General features: G+C 46.3%; 1 protein-coding gene across 2 annotated transcripts in view; it reads left to right on the forward strand.

The window, feature by feature from the left end:
- The window catches only part of igdcc3 (immunoglobulin superfamily, DCC subclass, member 3), a 100,623-nt gene that overhangs the window by 63,095 nt on the left and 14,620 nt on the right, over positions 1-22,908 (forward strand). For both annotated transcript variants that reach the window (XM_055661159.1, XM_055661158.1), the window contains exons 4-9: positions 333-463; positions 4,706-4,843; positions 11,468-11,626; positions 15,250-15,415; positions 20,348-20,595; positions 21,964-22,128. In XM_055661159.1, coding sequence (XP_055517134.1) covers positions 333-463; positions 4,706-4,843; positions 11,468-11,626; positions 15,250-15,415; positions 20,348-20,595; positions 21,964-22,128 — 1,007 coding nt within the window. The remainder of the gene's footprint in view (positions 1-332; positions 464-4,705; positions 4,844-11,467; positions 11,627-15,249; positions 15,416-20,347; positions 20,596-21,963; positions 22,129-22,908) is intronic.

Raw genomic sequence — 22,908 nt, forward strand, 5'->3', positions numbered from 1 at the left:
GATCCTGACCACGGGTGCTGACTGTGCAGGAGTTTGGACATTCTCCCCGTAACCCCATGGGCTTTTCCAGGTGCTCCGGCTTCCTCCCACACTCCAAAGACGTACAGGTTAGTAGGTTAATTGGCTTTGGTAAAAATTGTAAATTGTCCCCGTTGTGTAGGATGGTGTTGGTCCACGGGGATCGCTGGTTGGCACGGACGCGATGGGCCTGTTTCCGCGCGATGGGCCCGTTGTATCTCTAAAGTCTAAACTCATAATGCCGGATCCTGTGTTGGGTGGTTGGCCTGTTGTGGAAGGAGCAGTAGCTGAAGTTTGCCTTTCTTGCCTTCCAGGTTTACATTGCTGCCCACAGGGGTCCTGCAGATTACACAAGTGGGAGAGGCAGACAGTGGCATCTACCACTGTGTGGCTGCCAACACTGCCAACACCAGGCACAGCCAGGAGGCCAGTCTCACCGTGCAAGGTTCGTGCCGACCAAAGGAATAACACATTACCACCTAGCACACAGCCAACAATGGACCATTGTGGGCTCCACCTTTCCTTGGTCATCATTAATTCATACAAAGCTTTAATTCATTTGTTCTATATCACCGTCTATAAATCTCTCGTTTCCCTTTCCCCTGACTCGCAGTCTGAAGAAGCATCTTGACCTGAAGCACTGCCTATTCCGTCTCTCCAGAGATGCTATCTGATAAGCTGAGTTACTCCATCTTTTTGAGTCTCTTGGTTCTAGCACCACAGGCCGGGTCCCTGGTTTTGTTGATGCTGCCTCACAACCCAGTGAAGATCGCATGTGACCCAGTCAGCCTGATGCATTAGATATTATAGCAGAGCCTGTTGCCTGATACTACCTGGCAAGGCCCGGTGTGTGCATTGTACGGGCCTGAACCTTGAATTCCTGAGCCCAGCTGGATGCTGCTGCCCTCTGATTCACATTGTATTCAATGCGTGTTCCATAGCTGTCTGTGCACACAACCCAGCCGACACACCACAGATTAACTGAGGGAGAGGGAAGGGGGGGGAGAGGGGAGAGGCTTCACTCCGAGCCAGTTCTACATGAGGCTTCATCTCCGCTCAGTCAGAAAGCATCTCATCAAATTTGCACTTGCATAATTCCCCTAAGTGTTTGATTTGAGAGCAGTGCTTAATTGCTTCTAATATTAGAGGCTGGGACATGCGCGCAGCACATTAGCTGCTCATTAATATTCATACTCTGCGCCGCTCTGCTCTGCCTGGCCCCAGCGCAGGAAGACCATTGACGTGCCCCGCAAACAGCTCCTTGCATGCAGCGTTACGTTAAGCAGGGTTGTTGCTGCCGCACTTTGAACAACGCAATCTGCAGTCAAACAGCTTTCAGGGCTGCCGGCTTGAAAAGGGTTCGTCACCTTCACATGGTCATCAGGGTGAACACCAGGAAACAAAACGGAGCCAGGCTACTTCCCAGGCTGCTGATGAGGGGGGGTGGGGGGGGGGGGGCATGACCTGTTTGTATGTCCCCCTGGGATTCACCCCCCCCCCCCCCCCCCCCCTCTCCTCACTCCCCTCATCACTCTCCCGAAGCTGGAGTGGAATGCACAGATCGCCCTGCACTGCCTTCCCACGCTCCTCACACGGTCTCACACTGCCCTTTGACCCTTGGTGTCCAGTTAAATGTGACAAAGGCCAAGTATTTTTAGTCTTCCTCGTCCTCCTGGGTCTTAGTGCCCAATGCTGGCAATTCTGGCCCCACTATCTTCATCGTGATCCTGTTTACTAGTTTTAGGAGAAGAGGTTTTGACATTTACAAGGGTGTTTACTGGTACAGAGGGGAGCCCAGTCACTGGAAAATGGCAAAGCCTGTCCACAAATCTGTTGGCTGTAATAGATACTTAATTGTTCAAACCATATCAAGTTGAGTTTATTATCAGATGCACGTTGGACGTGGTATGAATACAACAGGAATCTCTCTTGTAGTGACATCACAGACAGGTAGACTCAGACAACCCACAAAAACTTTAATGTCTGTATGGAGTTTGTACGTTATCCTTGAGACCATGTGGGTTTTCTCCAGGTGCTCCGGTCTCCTCCCACACTCCAAAGACATTCGTGTTTGTAGGTTAATTGGCTTCAGTAAAAATTGTCATTTGTCCCTAGTGTGTGTTTAGTGTTAGTGTACGGGGTGATTGCTGGTCGGCACAGACTCGACGGGCCGAAGGGCCTGTTCCTTTGCTGTATTTCTAAACTAAAGTAAAGAATTAAAAGTTATTAACTTCTAAAATAAGCAAAACAGAACAAATATCACTTACAAATATTTAAAAACATTAAAGGAAGTTATTTTGAGAACTTACATTCCCCGTCATCTCCTCAGTCTCAGTCTACGCTAACCAGCAAGGACGTTCAGGTTTGTAGGTTAATTGCATTTCGTTGTCTCTGTAATGTACACTGACAATGACAATTAAAGTTGAATCTGAATCGGAATCTAATTGGCTTTGGTGATGTTGTAAATTGTCCCTAGTGTGCAGGATGGTGTTAGTCTATGGGGTGATACCATAGTAGATCACTACTATAATAGTGTGCGGTGCGGACTCGGTGGGCTGAGGGGTCTGTTTCTGCGCTGTACCTCTAAGGTCCAAACTCACAGGGAAGAATGTATACACTCTGCAAGGACAGCACCCACAGTCGGGATCGAACCGGGGTTTCTGGCACCGTGTGGCAACAGCGAATCCAATGTGCCAGCGTGCCGTGCCACCCTGTAATGGTGCATCTTAACCGCTATAGTGACTGCAAGTGTTGTAAAACTCACAAGTTAGTTTTCAATTCATCACCCAGGCTTTGGTGCTGTGGCCAACAACCAACTCTGCAACCTCTGTAACCTTATCCTCTGTTCCCTTGCCCATCCCTGATTTCACACCCTCCCAAACGGAAACGTCACCTATCCACGTTCTTCAGTGCTGCTGCCACACGTTGAGTTACTACTTTTTGTGTCTTTCATCATGAGCTCTTTTTTTTTTTTTTTTTTATTTAAAAATTTTTTTTTTTTCTTTTTTATTTTTTAAAATATTTTATTTTATTAGAAGTAAGCACAGTCATATGGCACCAAAGTGCCTAATATATATTTTCATAATACATTTTATGTACAACTTCTTTTTTTTTTGTTACATTGAAAAAAGATGAGAATAAGAAAAAGAAGTTAGATAGTAAAGGATAGAAAAATGTGAAATATATAGTGTGTGAAGAAAGAAAACGAGTAAATGAAGAAAGTTGAGAGAGAAAATAGTGAAAAGAAAAGGAGATCATTATTTATAGTCTTGACCAACCCTCGTCCAGTCCTGAAACAGTTATTTTTTACAATTGTGTTGCACCATATGATTCCAAAAAAACGACGAATGGAGACCAACTCGTTATGAATTGGTCTGATTTATCCATTAGGAGAAATCGCATTTCCTCAAGATGAGCGGTGTCCAACATACTTGCAATCCACATTTTAAGCGTTGGTATTGATGTACCCTTCCAAAATTTAAGTATTAATTTTTTTGCTATTATTAAACCATAATTATGGAATAGATTTTGAGATGCGTTCAATTTATTCCCATCTTCCATTACACCAAATATAATCATTTCAGTATTAGGTTCCATTCTTGTCTTGAATAATTTTGTAAGTATTTCAAAAATATCATTCCAAAATCTATAAAGTTTTATGCAGGAAACTAAGGAGTGTGTTATAGTTGCCTTTTGGGCTAGACATTTATCACAAGTGGCGGATATATTTGGATAAAATTTGTTCAATCTTGTCATCATGAGCTCTTGTTATCTGTTTGTGTTCCCCCATCTTCTCCCCGACTGCACACACACATGCCCAGCCCTGCTTTAGATCTTCATGCTGGGTGACGCACTGTAGCGACTCTGAGGTCTAACTAGTTGTTGGGCCTCGGAAAGAGATTCCGATGGGAATGGGCGGAAGTGCACTGATATTTATCACTCCAAGCTCATGTGCAGGCTGTGGATAGAATTAAACATTTGTTCCTGGTGCCCGCTGTGACACGGGCATTCTCAGCAGCATAAATAATTCAAATAATCAGTTGGGCCTGACAACAATGTGAATTTAATTCACCAGGTGACGATTCTAGGGTTTCATTATTTTAAAATGTTCTCTCCAAACGTTATCAACCCCTTGCAATTATTACTGTTGGGTTGGATTGATTTATGGTCAAGTGCATTGTCTTGCATTTCATTGATCACACCTCGGGCTCACGGTCGACTGAACATGATCAGGATGTGTTTGTCGGTAGAAACAAGGAACTGCACATGCTGGTTGATAAAGGACACAAAGGACTGGAGTAGCTCAGCAAGCCAGGCAGCATCTCTGGAGAACATGGATAGGTGACGTTTTGGATCAGGTTAGGGGAGATCAGTCACCAGCCGAGGACCTCCTCTCCACTGGCCCTTCGCGGTTTGGAGCTATCTCTCGGAGCTCTCTCTGTGTCGTGGAGATCTGTGTTTGTGGAGCTCTCTGTGTGTTTGTGGAGTTGTCTGTGTTGTGGAGCTCTGTGATAGACACAAAATGTTGGAGTAACTCAACGGGACAGCAGCATCTCTGGAGAGATGGGTGGCATTTCGGGTCGAGACCCTTCTTCAGACTTGCGACACATTGTGTCGTTGGACTATGTCTATGTTTGTGGGACTATCTCTGTCTGTTATTCACCGGCTTCCCGATTCTCTTCCTCAGGATCCCGTACCAACGTGTACAAGGAGCCGGCTATCCTGGTTGGTCCTGAGAACCTCACGCTGACGGTGCATCAGACGGCGGTCCTGGAGTGCGTGGCGACGGGGAACCCGCGGCCCATCGTGTCCTGGAGCCGGCTGGGTGAGTGGCCGTGTCTCACCGCCACTGGGCTTCTGGTGGCTGGCAGTGGGTCCATGGGGCAGAGATGGAGGGTGGTTGGTGTTCAATCTCAGGATCCCAACCCCCCCACCCCCACCCTCACACTAATGATGAACTGCCCACACACACCCAGACAGACAGACAGGGAAAGAGGCACACAGGAATACACACACATACACACACACACACAGCCAGACACACAGAGACAGATCGACAAGCACACACTCACACACACACACACTGAAACACACACATACACAGAAACACACTGACAGTCAGACACACACAGATACACTGACAGGCTCACACACATAGAAACACACCGACAGACACACAGAAACCCAGCGGGTGCAGCAGCATTTATGGAGCAAAGGACTGAAGAAGGGTTTCGGCCCGAAACGTTGCCTATTCCCTTTGCTCCATAGATGCTGCTGCACCTGCTGAGTTTCTCCAGCATTTTTGTGCACCTTCTATGTTTGGTACATGTACACCTCACTCAGTGTGAGTCACTACCAGATCCCTCGATAAATGCTGCTTCAAACATCTTCAGAGCAGCTTCTGGAGGTCGAATCTTTCAGCCGAGGTCAGTGTGGTCAGGGCTTGCTTAGGAAATATGAAAAGTTACAAATGAGACTGTTGCAAGCTGAATGGATAGTGAGCTCATTAAAAACACAGCGGGGGGGGGTTATTAAATGTCATGGACAATATTTGTAATTGAAACACATGATGCTGATGGGAGCAAAAACAAAAGCAGGTTTATTTGAAAGACTGGATTTTTTTTACAAGTGGTTGGCATGGTGGTGCTGCGATAGAGTTGCTGCCTTACAGCGCCAGAGACCTGGGTTAGACCCTGCCTATGGGTGCTGTCTGTATGGAGTGTATACGTTCTCCCTGTGACTGCGTGGGTTTTCTCTGGGTTCTCCGGTTATCTCCCACACTCCAAAGGCGCACAGGTTTGTAGGTTAATTGGCTTTTATAGAGATTGTAAATTGTTCCTAGCGTGTAGGATAGTGCTAGTGTATGAGGTGATCACTGGTCGACATGGACTCGGTGGGCCAAAGGGCCTGCTTCCGTGCTGTATCTCTAAACTAATCTAAACTAAACTGGAAAAATGGTTCAGGTCTGTTCTTCAGTGGCTTATAATCCAACCCAGACATTGGCGGGATATTGTGTACTTGAATATAGACTGACTGGAGAGGTGGATGGACCAGTGAGATATGGCAAACATGTTAAAGAGACTTGCAATGCCAAGCAAAGTAAAGGTGCATGTGCAGTTTATGCTGTAATATGTAGGATGATGATCCCAGGGATGATTGGGTTAATGTATGAGGAGTGTTTGTTGGCTCTGGGCCTGTATTCGATGGAGTTTAGAAGGATGAAGGGAAGGGGGGGGCGCAGATCTCATTGAAACCTACCGGATAATGAAAGGCCTAGATGAAATGGACATAAAGGATATTTCCAGTAGTGGGAGACTCCAGAACCAGAGGGCACAGCCTCAGACTAAAAGGGTGTATTTTTAGAATGGAGTTGAGGAGGAATTTCTTTATCCAGAGGGTGGTGAATCTGTGGAATTCGTTGGTACATGTGGCTGTGGAGGCTAAGAGTGTGTATTTTTAAAGCAGAGATCGAAAAGTTCTTGATTAGTTAGGGTGTCAAAGAATACGGGTCGAAGGCAAGAAAATGGGACTGAAAGGGAAAAATAGATGAGCCTTGATTGAATAGCAGAGTGGACTCGATGGACTGAATTACCTAATTCCGCTCCTTTGTTTTTTTATGGTCTTGTGTGTTAGTAATGATTTCCTACACGGACTCAGATAACACCGATGTGACAGACAGTAATGGTGTGTCAACCTCAGTGTGCTGAGGGTTGGGGGTCTGTGCTGTGAATGCACTCTGCTGATGTATCCACATTGATGTTCCTCTGACTCACTGCAATACCCTGCAGGCATCCGCCTCAGTCTAATTTCCTTCAGTGCAGCTGAATCAATGTATGTGTCAGCATCAATGTATCTGTGCAGATACATGTACAACACTGGATCTACTTCAGTGTATCTGCATCAATATAACTCCAAACACGTTCAGGTTTGCAGGCTAATTGGCTTGGTAAAATTGTAAATTGATCCCTAGTTTAGTTCAGTTTAGAGCTACAACATGGAAACAGGCCCTTCGGCCCACCGAGTCCGCACCGACCAGCAATCCCCACACATTAACACTATTCTACACACACTATAGTCAAGGGATATGGGGAGAAGGCAGGCACAGGTTATTGATAGGGGACGATCAGCCATGATCACAATGAATGGCGGTGCTGGCTCGAAGGGACAAATGGCCTCCTCCTGCACCTATTTTCTATGTTTCTATGTTTCTACTAGGTCCAATTTACACATACACCAAGCCAATTAACCCACATACCTGTATGTCTTTGGAGTGTGGGAGGAAACTGAAGTTCTTGGAGAAAATCCATGCGGTCACGGGGAGAACGTACAAACTTCGTACAGACAGCACCCGTAGCCTGGATCGAACCTGGGTCTCCGGCGCTGCGAGTGCTATAAGGCAGCAACTCTACCGCTGTACCACTATGTGTAGGATAGTGTCAGTGTGCGGGGATCGCTGGTCGGTGGGCCGAAGGGCTTGTTTCCGCGCTGTATCTCTAAACTAAACCAAACTCAACTGCACCAAAGATAGACACAAAATCCTGGAGTAACCCAGCGGGTCAGAGAGCATCTCTGGAGAAAAGGAATAGGTGACGTTTTGGGTCGACACCCTTCCTCAGTCTGAAGAAGGGTCCTGACCAGAAACATCACCAATTCCTTTTCTCCAGAGATACTGTCTGACCTGCTGAGTTACTCCAGTTTTATGTGTCTATCTTAGACTTAAGTCAGCATCTGCAGTTCCCTCCTACACATTAAAATGCACCAACGCTAATGAATTTAGATTTGTCCACTTTTATCACTATATTCTCTCTAACGTGCATGTGAATGCAGTTCGCACTGATCCCAGCACGCATAAGCAGCCTCAGTGTGCGGTGCCTGAGGTTTTAGTTTACAGCGCGAGTACTTTGAAAGTGGGAGTAGAAAACTTCATGGGCTGCCATCTCAAACTGCAAGGCTTCTGGAACAGAGAGTATTTAATGTGGCAACCTGTGGGTCAGCTGTGGGCCGTAAGTAATCTTTGAGAAGTGTATCATTGTCACTCATGGAGCACAACTACTGTAATTCCCAGCACAATCGAACTGAGACTCACGAAGCTTCCATATGAAACTGAACGATGACTGGAGGAGTCTCCTTGCAGCAAGTATTGTGGGTTGGAATACACTGGTGGAGATAGGAGGGGGAGGCTGATTCAACAGCGGCTGGGACATTTTTCTTTGACATGTTAGATTCTAAACATATAATATTCTTCAGGGATTGGACAGGCTAGATGCAGGAAAAAATGGTTCCGATGTTGGGCGAGTCCAGAACCAGGGGTCACAGTTGAAGAATAAGGCCATTTAGCACCGAGATGAGGAAAAACATTTTCACCCAGAAAGTTGTGAATCTGTGGAATTCTCCACCACAGGAGGCAGTGGAGGCCAATTCACTGGATGTTTTCAAGGGAGGGTTCGATTTAGCTCTTAGGGCTAACAGAATCAAGTGATATGGGGAAAAAGCAGGAACGGGGTACTGGTGATCAGCCATGATCATATTTTATGGTGGTGCTGGCTCAAAGGGCCGAATGGCGTACTCCTGCACCTATTTTCTATGTGTCTTTGCAGTGTAGGAGGTTGAGGGATGACCCGATAGAGGTGTACAACATCAGGAGGGGCAAATATAAAATGATCGCTCAAAGTCTCTTTTGCCAGGGTAGAGGATTCTAAAACTAGAGGACTTCGGCTCAATGTGAATGGGGAACGATCTCAGAGGGGCCTTGTGGGGATCTTTTTATCTCAGAAGATGTCCGTATCTGGAATGAGTTGTCAGAAGAAGCTATTGAAATGGAAACAATTGTGACTTTTAAAAGATATTTGGACAGGTAAATGGATAGGAAAGGCTTAGTGGGCAATGGGCCAAATGCAAGCAAATGACACTAACCAGTAGGTCATCTTGGTTGGCATGGGCAAGATGGGCTGAAAGGCCTGTCTTTGTGATTCACCTGGTCTGTGATCTATGTTCAGTCTATTATTTAATCTGTGGGTTGTGCTCACCATGACCACTTACACAGCATTCGACAAGTTTCCACATGGTAGGCTGCTCTGGAAGTTTAGATCGCAGGGAGAGATAGCTGACTGGATACAAAATTGGCTTCATGGAAGATATCTTTTTGGATGGGAGGCTTGTGACTACTGGTGTGCCTCATGTTTCCGTGCTGAGCCCATTGCCGTTTGTCATCTACAGCAATGATTTAGATGAGAACCTACAGGCATGATCAGATGAAACTAGATGGGGAAGTTGGCCGGTGAGCTACTTGTGCCGAAGGGCCTGTTTCCACATTGTATGACTGGATTAAACTTTTCCCTTTTCACCTTGTAACTATGCCCTCTAGTGTTGGACACTTCCACCTTGGGGGGAAAAAGGTTCTGACTGTCTACCTTATCTATGCCTCTCATAATTTGATATTCTTCTCTCAAGTCTCCCCTCACTCTTCAACATTCCAGAGAAAACAATCCAAGTCTGTGTAACCTTTCCTTGTAGCTAATAGCTTCTAATCCAGGCAGCATCTGGTGAACCTCCTCTGCACCCGTTCCATAGCCTCCACATCCTGTAATGGGGCGACCAGAACTGCACACAATACACCAAATGTCGCCGAACCAAAGGCTAATTAAAATTCACTGGGTAGCTGGGATTTCCAAGGCTCGGGACAACATGGCAGTGGAAGGGAAAGATGCCTCTTAATTGTTAGTTCAGCATGGTTAACATTGTTGCTGGATCAACTCAGTGGGACAGGCAGCATCTCCACGTGGAAGGAATGGGTGACATTTCGGGTCGAGACCCCTCTTCAGACCCGATAAGGCTGAATTGAGTTTAATTTAATTTAGAATAGATAGTTTTGTTTAGTGTGGGTATGAGATGCAGCACAGAAACAGGCCCCTCAGTCCACCCAGTCCTCACTGAACAGCGATTCCCGTAAACTAGCACTATCCTACACACTAGGGACAATTTACCACAGCCAGTTAAAAAACCCGAAACGTCACCCATTCCTTCTATCCAGAAATGCTGCCTGTGTCACGCTGAGTTACTCCAGCATTTTGTGTCTTTCTTCGGTGTAAACCAGCATCTGCGGTTTCCTCCTACACATGACCAATACCTTGGCAGAGTGTGGGCTGTATAAGTTCCCTTATCGCAGATTAATATTGAAATTTGAAATAAATTCTTCAAACCAAGTTTTAATGCTGTTGGGTGAACAGTAACAAAATTGTAGTTCAAAATATGATTTCAAGCTGAGAGTTTTAAATGAGCTTTATTAATTTATGAATTGATATGATGGTCTTTGCAGATGTAATTATAATGAGTGCACCATGGGTATAATTACAATGGAGTTACATTTATAATGTATAACAGTGTAATTAGATTGACTCGTAATAAAATATGTTTTTGTCCCTGTCACGTTAGATTTTATTTTATATACTGATCTTCACCATTTTCAATATTCCAATCTAAAGCTCCATCCAAGGTATAACATTACGATCCACAGCAATCATTTACAACAATTTGCAGTTTAATGAGAAGGAATGGGCAGAGTGAACAATTTAAGAAGTGCTTAGTTTAATTTAGTTTAAAACTAATTTAGTGGAAACAGACCCTTTGGCCCAACGTCCACATCGACCAATGATCACCCGTTGCCCAATTCTATCCTACACTCTAGGGACAATTTACAGAAGCCAATTTCCCTGCAAACCTGTCTTTGAAATGTGGGAGGAAACCGGAGCTCCCGTAGAAAACCCACGTGGTCTTTAGGACAAACTCCGTGCAGACAGCACGAGTAGTCAGGATCGAACCCGGGCCTCTGGCAGCAACTCTACCGCTGCACCACTGTGTTGTATAATTGGTTGTACAGTTCATAGAACGGAGATGATGCTGTGCTATGTTCTATGTTATCCATATCAGCCAAAAGGAGTTCAACCTAGCAACATTTATTTAGTCTGAAGAAGAGATTCGACTTGAAACGCCACCTATTCCTTTTCTCCAGACCCGCTGAGTTACTCCAGCTTTTTGTGTCTTATCATGTTAGGTTGTTTTACAAAAACAGATTAGGTAGCCATTTGGGGTCTTTGTGCCCTGCATTAAATTCTGAGTTGTTTTTTATATAATCATCTGCAGGATTAACATTCAAACTCTTTCCATCCTTCAACCTTGACAGTGCGGGATTAATCCTTTCCTTTCCCTGATCCAGCAACGGATTTGTCAGCCATCACCTCTGGGACAGATGGAACCAGACTGTTTATCTAGGGATTAAATCCGAGCTGACCCATGTCTGAAGAAGGGTCTCGACTCGAAACGTCACCCATTCCTTCTCTCCAGAGATGCTGCCTGTCCCGCTGAGTTACTCCAGCATTTTGTGTCTGTCTTTGGTTTAAACCAGCATCTGCAGTTCCTTCCCATACTGATCCATGAATGTTTGCCTCCACAGACGGGCGGCCGATCGGAGTGGAGGGAATCCAGGTGCTCGGCACGGGGAACCTGATGATCTCTGACCTGTCGGTGCAACACTCCGGCATCTACGTGTGCGCGGCCAACAAGCCAGGGACGAGGGTGCGCCGCACGGCCCAGGGGAGGCTGGTGGTCCAAGGTGAGCCAACCCTTCGTCATGGCAAACCATGGACATTTGTGGACATTTAGACAAAAAATTAGACAATGTGAAATGTGGGCATTAAGACATGAAATTGGATTTCCAGGGCGTTCCAGGGCGGCACGGTGGTGCTGCAGTAGAGTTGCTGTCGCATAGCGCCAGGTTCGATCCTGACTGCGGGTGCTGTCAGTACGCAGTTTGTACCTTCTCCCCAAGACCTGCGTGGTTTTTCTCCGGGTGCTCCGGTTATGGGGAGAAGGCAGGAAAATGGGGTGAAGCAGGGAGAGATAGATCAGCCATGATTGAATGGCAGAGTAGACTTGATGGGCCGAATGGCCTAATTCTACTCCTATCACTTAGGACATGGTTTCCTCCCACACTCCAAAGACGTACGGGCTTACAGGTCAATTGGCTTTGGTAAAATTGTAAATTGTCCCTGGTGTATACGATTGTGCGAGTGATGGCGGTTCGGCATGGACCCCATGCGCCTGTTTTCGCGCTGTATCACTAAAGTCTAAAGTAAAGAGCTTGGGAAAGGAGGGACCCATTCAGCCCCCACAAACCTGTCTGTCCACTGTTAAATTAGGTCGTACACATCAACATTCCTTGGTTGTGAAAACCTCAATAACTCAGCCTTTGCCGACTGTCAACTCTGCTTTGAAATGTCCACGTTTGAAGGAGGGAGATGCAGTTTCCTTCACCACATGAGGGGGAATCACTCTTGCTCATATCGGCTACACAGACATTCTTAAACCCACGGCTCTGGTTCCTGCACCAGTTCACTGACTGGTAAAATTGGGTATGTGCCAGTCCAGGCAGTGACCATCATGGCTGCAGGCAATGAAGTCCAAGGCAAAGACCTGTGAGGTGCATTCTGAGACAAGGATGTAGGAATCAGATCAATTGTAGAATTAGCCTCCCACCATGACAGGCGAGGAGCAAGTAGTTGCATACTCGAGGAGCATCTCACATTACCTGAAAGCTACAAGTCACTAATGGACTTCAGCGATCTGAAACCTTACACCAGGGTGTACGTGACCAGGAGACACTTGTGCCTTGATACTCGGCAGAACGTTTGCTGCATCTAATGTCTGCAGCGAAGGCATTAAAGCGCTCTGTTTTTCACCAGATAACATCAGCTGCGGGGAAGCAAAGAGTTAAAATGCTGGCGGATTAATCCTAAAGTGATTGCAGTCAACCATGTCAGGCATGGTGCTTGCTCCAGGGATTCTACTTTCCCTGCACTCTAATCATTTGGCATCGACTGATTGTACACTGACCCCAACATTTACAGCTCTGCTTTCACCGACTAATAGACCCGTGCTCCCAACCTGCATCATGGTGAATTTACCATCACTAATGAAAAGTGGAATCCGGAAATGGCATCAGGCATGTCTTCAACGGGAAGCCTCCAGCACCACTCACCGCGGAGGCAGAGAGAAATTCTGCTCGCTTAATATTTAAAATTCCTTTTGATTTTATCTAATTAATAGATATGTGTATTTAATTACATGAATAATTAAGGGCTATGAATAATTAAACCTGGTACGCTGAAGATGACAGAGGCATTAATAATGCAGTCATATTAACTCTCCTTATGCTGGCTTTTGCTTTATAATCTATCTCATCTATGTGTTTAATAAAAATGACATTGCGAAAACATGAGATACAACCCTACTTATCTCCGGATGAATGTTTGTGCTGCTGGAATCGGATGGATCTCCTCGCTAAATACACAAAGCCTTTAGGAAACCCAAGTGGGCGAGGTCATTTTCAGGCCAGTTGGTGGGACAGCGGAGTGCTGGTGACGGTGCGATATTGAACGGGAGGTCAGAGACCTCTGCTGTTCAGATCCCATTTGTACACATCACCCTTACTGTCTCAGTACCGGCTCCAGGAGTTCATTATCTGTGCTGGCTTTCAGTCGAGGATGAGGGGTCTTGGGGAATGAGACCAGGCAGATTGCAATGCTTTTCATCAAATCAAATTATTCAAGGAAATTAGTTGGAAACTGAACAAAATGAGTTGGTCCATCTGTGGGAGATGGGGTATTGGTGCAGCGGGGTTCTGCTTACACTGAGTAGTTTTGGAGGCCTGTAGTTTACTGGGACGCCCGAGTTTCTGGAACGTCACTGAAGATAGACACAGACTTCTCTATCTATGGAATAATGGACTTACAGTCGCCACACTCATTGCCATTGATGAAGAACGTGTAGGGGTCACTGGCCAGTCATACAATTTAAAAAAGCAACAGGCTCAAAAAACACATTTTAACATAAACATCCATCACAGTGACTCCTACACATTCCTCACTGTGATGGAAGGCGAAATAAAGTTCAGGAGTTCACTTGTTGTTCTTCCTTGGTCGGGGGCCTTGAGCCCCCCGTTGACTGGACGGTCTTGAGTCCCGTAGCCGGCGGCATTCGGGCCCTCCGCGTCGAGGCGTTCAGCTCCCGCATCGGGGGGGGGGGACGATGTCAGCTCCCCTGCGCCGGGCGATCAAACCTCGCGTCGGGGCTGGACGATCCTTCTGTGGCATTGGAGCTCTCGACATGATGTGGAAACACCCTGTAACCACTCAGTGCTTCTCCTGGGCATGTAGCATATCAGGAATCATCAAATTGTGAGACAAGAGTGTAACAAGCAAACCTGCCACTTACTGTCTTCCCCTCCAGGCTGTGATATTTTTGCTATCAATGTCCATGCAATATTGCAATTCTTTTACAACCCCTGCTTTCCCATAAACAGCGGTTTTATTTCCTGGGATATTGCTTGGGAACCAACATTCAGTCCTAGGATGACATGGTTGAGGGGCCCCAGGCTGACTATAACTTGAATATTGAGTTCTGTTCCAAACCTGCGACATATTGGTGCATCGATTTTTCATTGATGCATGAGGCAAGCTCGCAGGTCCAGATCTCGTGTAAACACTGATCCCTCCAGTCAGGAAATATTAAAACCAGCTCCTGCTCAAGAGATGGTCTTGAAAGAGTTCATAAGATTGAACGCAGAATAGAATAATAAAAGATGTAGAAACAAAGAACTGCAGATGCTGATAGATACAAAGTGTTGGAGTAACTCCGTGGGTCAGGCAGCATCTGTGGAGAAAAAGAATGAGTGACATTTTGGGTTGGGATCCTTCGTCAGACTGACTTAGATTCTTGATTAGTACAGGGGTCAGAGGTTATGGGGAGAAGGCAGGAGAATGGGGTTAAGAGGGAGAGATAGATCAGCCATGATTGAATGGCAGAGTAGACTTGATGGGCCGAATGGCCTAATTCTACTCCTATCACTTATGATCTTAGACCAAGAGGAGTCCAAAAACCCAGTGGTTCAGATCCAACCGCTGCAGAGGAACAGGCCCTTCAATGTCTGTACCGAACATGATGCCAAGACCAACACTTATCTGCCTGCACATAATTCATATTCCTATATTCCCTGTAAATCCATGTGTCTGTCCAAAAGTCTCTGATGCATGATCTGTAAAAGCATGATTCAGAAAAGTGTTAACCACCTGGTGGTTTAAAACATTAAATTAAGTTGGACAATGTTGTCAGATGTTGACTTCTGGATTCAGAGATTAAACTTCAGGCTGAGTTTTCTTCTCCTGTTGTATGTTCCAGCACCCGCAAAGTTTGTGCAGTACCCGCAGTCCATATCGAGACCAGTGGGAACCACAGCCATTTTCAACTGTCTGGCTCAAGGGGAGCCCATACCCCAACTCACCTGGCTGAAGAATGGGGAGATTCTGGCACCCAGTGGCCACATCAAACTGAAGAACAACAACAAGTAAGTCTACAATGTCTGACGAAGGGTTTTGGCCCGAAACGTTGCCTATCTCCTTCGCTCCATAAATGCTGCTGCACCCGCTGAGTTTCTCCAGCATTTTTGTGTACCTTCGATTTTTCGACACCTAAGATCTCCCCTCATCCTCCTGCGCTCCAAGGAATAGAGACCCAGCCTACTCAACCTCTCCCTATAGCTCGGACCCTCTAGTCCTGGCAACATCCTCATAAATCTTCTCTGAACCTTTTTAAGCCTCACAATGTTTCTCCTATAAAATACCCAGAAGGGAACACAAATAGTGGTTTAATATAGGACGAATTTATCACCGTCATTGGCAGAAAAAGCTCAGGGCATCAAGTCACACAGGGTGAACAAAATGGCGGCTGAGTTAAGGGCTTGCATAACAGGACACGGCGGTGAATGTCGGAACGGCCCGTCACGGAGACTTTCTTTGTTCTGGTGAATTGGGGCGATCACCGATCAAGATGGCTATGGCAGCTTTGTTTTTTTTAAATATTTGTGTAGATTTACTCACGATCTCATGCGCCCCGCAGCTGTGGGAGGCCAAAAGGTTTAGGAGTCCCTTGGGTTCAGAGGTATTTTACTTCACTCCAAAGGTTCACAGTTGCTTGAACCTCTGTCATGTGTGTGAGGCCACAGTGCGATGTGGAAAAGATATCTTTCCATCAGTGACCAGCGACCTACCGACTGCCACTACAGATGAAAGCCTTCGGAAATTCTTCCGACTGGTTTTTGCGTTGTGGGGGGGGGGGTTAAGGTGGTGAGATGTGTGGAGTTGTGAGGAGACGGGTTGGGGGTGTGGAGTAGGATGGAGAGGTGTGTGTGGGGGGATGGGTGACTTGAGAAACATTTACTGATCAAACCCAGGGGATCAGTCGTGCCTGCGACTCTGATTTATTTCAGTACCAGCACCGTGGTTTTAGAAATAAAAGGAAAAGTCTCTAGTTGTACCGCCCTTGATGAGAAGCACTTCTGGGGCATTTCAGGCTGCACTTCCTGAGGAGTTTATGCAGGACTTTGTAATTTCCTTAAAGTTTCAAGTGTTGTTTAGTTGCACCAGAGGAGCTGCCTTTGTTTCGGACCCCCATGTGGCAACGTCTCAGCCCCCTCCTCCCCTGCGCAGTGAAGGGTTAATAATTGCTTTGGTTCTTTTGTGTGGGGAAAGACTGGTCATTGGTCTGGCCCTGTGACCTTGGGAAAATCACTCATGCTGATTGCTTCTGTGCAGGACAGCATCCTTTCAATGTTCTCCTCTCAATAGACGGGGCACTTTTTTTCCCCCCCTCTTTCACACTCTGGTGTGAATGTGCGCTGGTTCTCATCCTGGGCTGCCTTTTCCTTGGCAGCTGTCAGTGCAGAACACAGAACTCAAAGCCCATTGTGTCCTTCACGGGCCAGTGATGGAAATAGCAGGAAGAGTCGAACTTTCTCTCACTGCATTTCCCAGAGATATGTCAATAACGTGGAGCTGAGAAGCAAAAGCCCCAAAGATTGTGGTTGGAATCATTCCGGTTCTAAAGGCGATAACTGTGGAGCCTTGACCTCCACGGGAAGAAGGTGTAGGGACCAGTAACCTGTAACGTCCAGGTTCAGGAGCAGCTTCTTCCCAATGACCATCAGCCTAATTAAACAGCACAACCTCCAAATAATCTCCAACCTACATAGACTTGAGGCATTGTGTTTGTCTTTGCATTATTACTGCTTGTTTTTTAAAATATATACACAGCCGCTCCTCGACCTACGATGTGGTTACGCTCTGCTAAACCCATCGTAAATCGAAAATATCATAGGTCGAAAACACATTTAATACAATTTGATCACGTGACCGGAAGTGAGTTGCGGCTCGCTGCCGTTATCCAGCGTTTGCACCATCGTAAGTCGAAGCGTCGTAAATCGGGGAACATCTGTATACTGAACTTCTTTTCTTGTTAGGTACACACAAAAAAGCTGGAGAAACTCAGCGGGTGCAGCAGCATCTATGGAGTGAAGGAAATAGGCAACGTTTCGTCCCGAAACGTTGCCTATTTCCTTCGCTCCATAGATGCTGCTGCACCCGCTGAGTTTCTCCAGCTTTTTTGTGTACCTTCGATTTTCCAGCATCTGCAGTTTCTTCTTAAACACTTCTTTTCTTGTTATCTGTTCTGCTTCTGAAAGTAAGAATTTCCACTGGTCTGCTTTCGGGACATATAACAATATAACCCACACTTGACTCTCTGTGACAGAAGCTATTGGTCAATGGTTTCCTGTCATATGCCCCAGGTACAGTGAAATACTTTTTTTGCATTCAGCTCAGCAAGACTATCCCCATACATAAGCACAACGCACCCATGGACACACTGATCTGTTCTGCAGTCATGCCTACTATGTTCTGTTGTGCTGAAGCAAAGCAAGAATTTCATTGTCCTATCAGGGACACAATAAACTCTTCTTGAATCTTGAATCTTTTTTTTTTTTTTTTAATCAAAAAATTTATTCAATTATTAAAAAATAATATTGACACTACAATAAAACAAGCCAGAACCCACCACCATAAATACAATACAAAGATATATCCATAATAAACTATTATACAATTATGATACAATCCTTATTGAGGATACATTCAACACCCTGCGGAGCCCAGCGGTCCCGGAACTTTGAATCTTGAATCTTGGTTAGTACAGAATGCACAGAGCGGCCCACCGCGTGTTGGCACCATGTTACAGTCCCAGCTGCTGCTGGCCTCTCAGGCACTTTGCATCCGTCTCCTCCTCCATTCTGGTCATCTTGCGAACCCTCGTCCCTCTCCACCCCTGGTCCTCTTCAGCATTCAGCATTCAGTATTAGATGGTACAGCTTAGAAATTCATTAGATCCCACGGTGAAACACTGGAGAAGTTTCGGGTCGGCACCCTTCCTCATTCTCTGGAGAAGGTTCCCGGCCCGAAGCATCGCTTATGCATGTCCTCCAGGTATGCTGCCTGAGCTGCTGAGGCAGTCCAGCACTTTGAGTCTCTTTTTCTCAGGTAAAGCAAGAGTTCTAAATACCTAGGGGTTATGCTACCTTTGGGAATGCAGATGGGAAAGTCCCCAGGTCCATGCCCTTTGCAAGCATGGGATTATCTGCATAGGCCATTTTGGAGTCTGAAGCCTGTTGGAGACTCTTTTTCTGAAATGGGGCTGCTCTGTACGGAGCCAGGGTTAAGCAGCTTAGAGGTGCGCGAGGCTCCACACTGACCCTCCCGTCTCCCTTGTCAAAGGGAAGACATTCTTTTCACGTTGTTGACCCGATACATCAAAGGATGTTCAAGAGATGCGTCTCGCCCATCCATTGACCCCTCTCATAAAGAGAGATTGCGTGCGGCAGCTTCAGAGAGGATCTGGCGAGGTTATTCACCGATACAATATCCAGGGCAGGCACAGTGAGAGAGGGCATTGACAATGGATGTTAACGGACTTTGTTTGATCTGTTGTCTCACAGTCGTTTATTAATCCCGTCAGGACCAAGTACCTTCAATGGGAAACACCGGGAGATCCAGGAAGCCTTTACACACTAACAGACCTTTCTATTTCAGAGTGGATGGAATGCTTTTCATTTCAATGTGGATGCAACGATTGAAGTGCCCAGGAAAAATACACGTGCCTCGTATCTGGACAATGAAATGTTTGCATCTGTTAAGTTTGCGTTCAAAGAGATGCCTGCATATCCCCTGCATAAGACTGATGTTTTCCATTCGTCAAGTGAAATGTTCTGTCAAAGAATTCTCTTTAATATTCTGAGAGTTATTTTTATACTTAGCTATTTCTTTCAGTAGTAGTAAAGGGTTTCCCATAGCGGTTAATATCTTTGGTTAATAAGGTCGCCCATAGTCCTGGCAGAGGTTCAGCCTTGAGTAATCAAGAGTAGCTAAGAGTCACACAGAATGGAAACTGGCCCTTCGGCCCAACATGCCCATGCCCACCAAGATGCCCCATCTCCACAAGTCCCACTTGCTCGCATTTGGTCCATGTCCTTCTAAACCTTTCAAAGGTTCAAAGGTTATTTTATTGGTCACATACACCTAGGTGTAGTGAAATGCTTCTTGCCAATGCAGCACATAAAGAAAGAATACAGACATAACAGCAATAAAGACATTTAAACATAAAAACATCCCCCCACAATGGTTCCCATTATGAGGGAAGGCACAAAGTCCAGTCCCCATCCCATGTCCACCCATAGTCGGGCCTATTGAGGCCTCCACAGTTGCCTTTACGGAGTCCCGATGTTCCAGGCCGTTCTCGCCGGGTGATGGTGCTCCGGCGTCGGGAGAATCCTCTCAGCGGCTTGGGAACCCTGGAACGGCCGCTTCCCTTACCGGAGACCGTGGCTTCCGAAGCCAACAAGGCCGCGCTGGATGGAGCTCCACTAATGGTGATCTCGGCGAGAGATCCCAGGCTCCTGATGTTAAAGTTTCCTAACCATGCACCTATCCAAATGTCTTTTAAATGTTGTGATGGGACCTGCCTCAACTCTGGCAGCTCACTCCATGCACCCACCACCCTCTGTGTGAAAAGGTTTCCCCTCATGTTCATAGTAAATATTTCCCCTCTTACCTTAAACCTTTGTTCCCTTGTTCTTGATTCCCCTACTCTTGGGTAAAAGACTCAGTGCATTTACCCTATTCTATTCCCCTCATGATCTTACGATGAGAAAACTTGTAAGAGAAAATCGGAAAGTAAATGGAAGATACCTTTGTATAGTGTAGAAATGAGGAATTATTGAGCTGGTTTACTAAGGAAAGACACAGAGCGCTGGAGTAACTCAGCAGGTCAGGCAGCATCCCTGGAGTACATCGATAGGTGACGTTTCGGGTCAGGACTCTTCTTCAGAAAATCTTCCGTCAGTTAGCTTTGCATCTTTTACACTGAGATTAATTCTCCTTCTCTCTTTTCCTAGCACCCTGACAATAAATGGAATCTCTCCGGAGGATGAAGCAATCTACCAGTGCATTGCGGAAAATGATGCTGGTTCCACGCAGGCCAGCGCTCGGCTCACAGTGCTATGGGCTGAGGGGCTTCCCGGACCCCCACGGGATGTGAAAACCACCGCTCTCTCCGCAACGGCCATTCAAGTGTCCTGGAACAAGCCCTTGCAGAACACCAGGGACGTTATTGGCTATGTCCTCCACATCAGGAAGACTGCCGGTAGGGGACTGTCTGCCTTCTTTCACACTGGGTTGGCTATAGAAACATAGAAACATAGAAAATAGGTGCAGGAGTAGGCCATTCCGCCCTTCGAGTCTGCACCGCCATTCAATATGATCATGGCTCATCATCCAACTCAGTATCCCATCCCTGCCTTCTCTCCATACCCCCTGATCCCTTTAGCCACAAGGGCCACATCTAACTCCCTCTTAAATATAACCAATGAACTGGCCTCAAATACCTTCTGTGGCAGAGAATTCCACAGATTCACCACTCTCTGTGTAAAAAATGATTTTCCCATCTCGGACCAAAAAGACTTCCCTCTTATCCTTAAACTGTGACCACTAGTTCTGGACTTCCCCAACATCGGGAATAATCTTCCTGCATCTAGCCTGTCCATCCCTTAAGAATTTCGTAAGTTTCTATAAGATTCCCCCTCAATCTTCTGAATTCTAGCTTGTACAAGCCCAGTCTATCCAGTCTTTCTTCATATGAAAGTCCTGCCATCCCAGGAATCAGTCTGGTGAACCTTCTCTGTACTCCCTCTATGGCAAGAATGTCTTTCCTCAGATTGGGAGACCAAATTTAAATCACTGCTTACGTAAATAGTGGATTGAGTAATTTGGAAAAAGATATTCACTGTTATAAGTGGCGGCACAGTGGCTCAGCAATAGAGTTGCTGCCTTGCTGTATCAATCCTAACCTAGGGTGCTATCTGTCCGGGTTCCGGGGCTGCCAACTACCAGCCATCTGCCCTCAGCCCCATCACTTCAGTTTGTGGCCTCACGTCACACTGGCATGTAGCTTGTTCTTTATATTTGCCCAACAAACATAGATACTTCAATGCGCTTAGACATTTCAAAAGGCTCACCGTCTTTGCAAGAGCAATTAATGGTGAGCTTGACCTTGGTTATGATTTCCACATTGTGAATTATGTCACAGAGCTGGAGTCAAGCAGCACAAACAGGTGTTTAAGAAGGAACTGCAGATGCTGGAAAATCGATTGTACTCAAAAAAGCTGGAGAAACTCAGCGGGTGCAGCAGCATCTATGGAGCGAAGGAAATAGGCAACATTTCGGGCCGAAATGTTGCCTATTTCCTTCGCTGCATAGATGCTGCTGCACCCGCTGAGTTTCTCCAGCTTTTTTGAGTACAAACAGGTGTTTTGGTCCAACTTGTTCGTGCTGGCCAAGATGCCCCATCTACGTTGGCCCCATTCGGCCCATAAACCTTTCCTATCCGTGTACCTGTCCAAGTATTCCATTATGTGAATGGATGCAAGAAATGCTTGGTTATGACTAATGCCCGCTGTCAATGAGCCAGGAGGTTCTCCAGGGTTTGCCTCATCTTTTTTCTGCTTGCACACAGATCCAGTGGAGATGGAGTACCAGGAGGCTGTGAGTAAATCTACCCTCCAGCAGGTAGTGACTGATCTGGAGGCGTCCACCAGTTACACGTTCCACATAAAGGCCTACACCTCGCGGGGAGCCAGCAAACCTTCCGAGACAGCCATCACGAACACACTGGGTGAAGGTGAGTGTCATAGACACTGAGGATTGTAAAACATAGAACATAGAATGGTGCAGCACAACACAATCAAGAACCAGACGGCATATAGGTTTAAGGTGAAGGGGAAATATTTTATATCTGAGGGGTAACTTTTTCACACCAAGGGTGGTGGGTGTATGGAACGAGCTGCGGGAGGAGGTGGTTGAGTCTGGGATTATTAGATACTGTGGGTACATGGATAGGGCAGCTTTGGTGGGATATGGGCCAAACATATGCAGATGGGGCTAATGTAGATGGGACATACTGGTTGATGGGGGCAAGATGGGCCAAAGGGCCTGTTTACACACCGTATGACACTGACTCTGTTACTCCCTGATTGTGCCAATACATGTTGCCAAGTTAACCTGATCTCACAGCCTGTACACGATCCATATCCCTCTATCAGATTCAGATTCAGATTCAGATTCAATTTTAATTGTCATTGTCAGTGTACAGTACAGAGACAACGAAATGCATTTAGCATCTCCCTTGAAGAGCGACATAGCAAACGATTTGAATAAAAAAAATAATAATAAGTGTCCGGGGGGGGGTGATTGGCAGTCACCGAGGTACGTTGTTTAGTAGAGTGACAGCGGCCGGAAAGAAGCTGTTCCTCGACCTGCTGGTTCGGCAACGGAGAGACCTGTAGCGCCTCCCGGATGGTAGGAGGGTAAACAGTCCATGGTTGGGGTGAGAGCAGTCCTTGGCGATGCTGAGCGCCCTCCGCAGACAGCGCTTGCTTTGGACAGACTCAATGGAGGGGAG

This window comes from Leucoraja erinacea, chromosome 33, assembly GCF_028641065.1.
Source record: "Leucoraja erinacea ecotype New England chromosome 33, Leri_hhj_1, whole genome shotgun sequence".
NCBI classification, from domain to species: Eukaryota; Metazoa; Chordata; class Chondrichthyes; order Rajiformes; family Rajidae; genus Leucoraja; species Leucoraja erinaceus.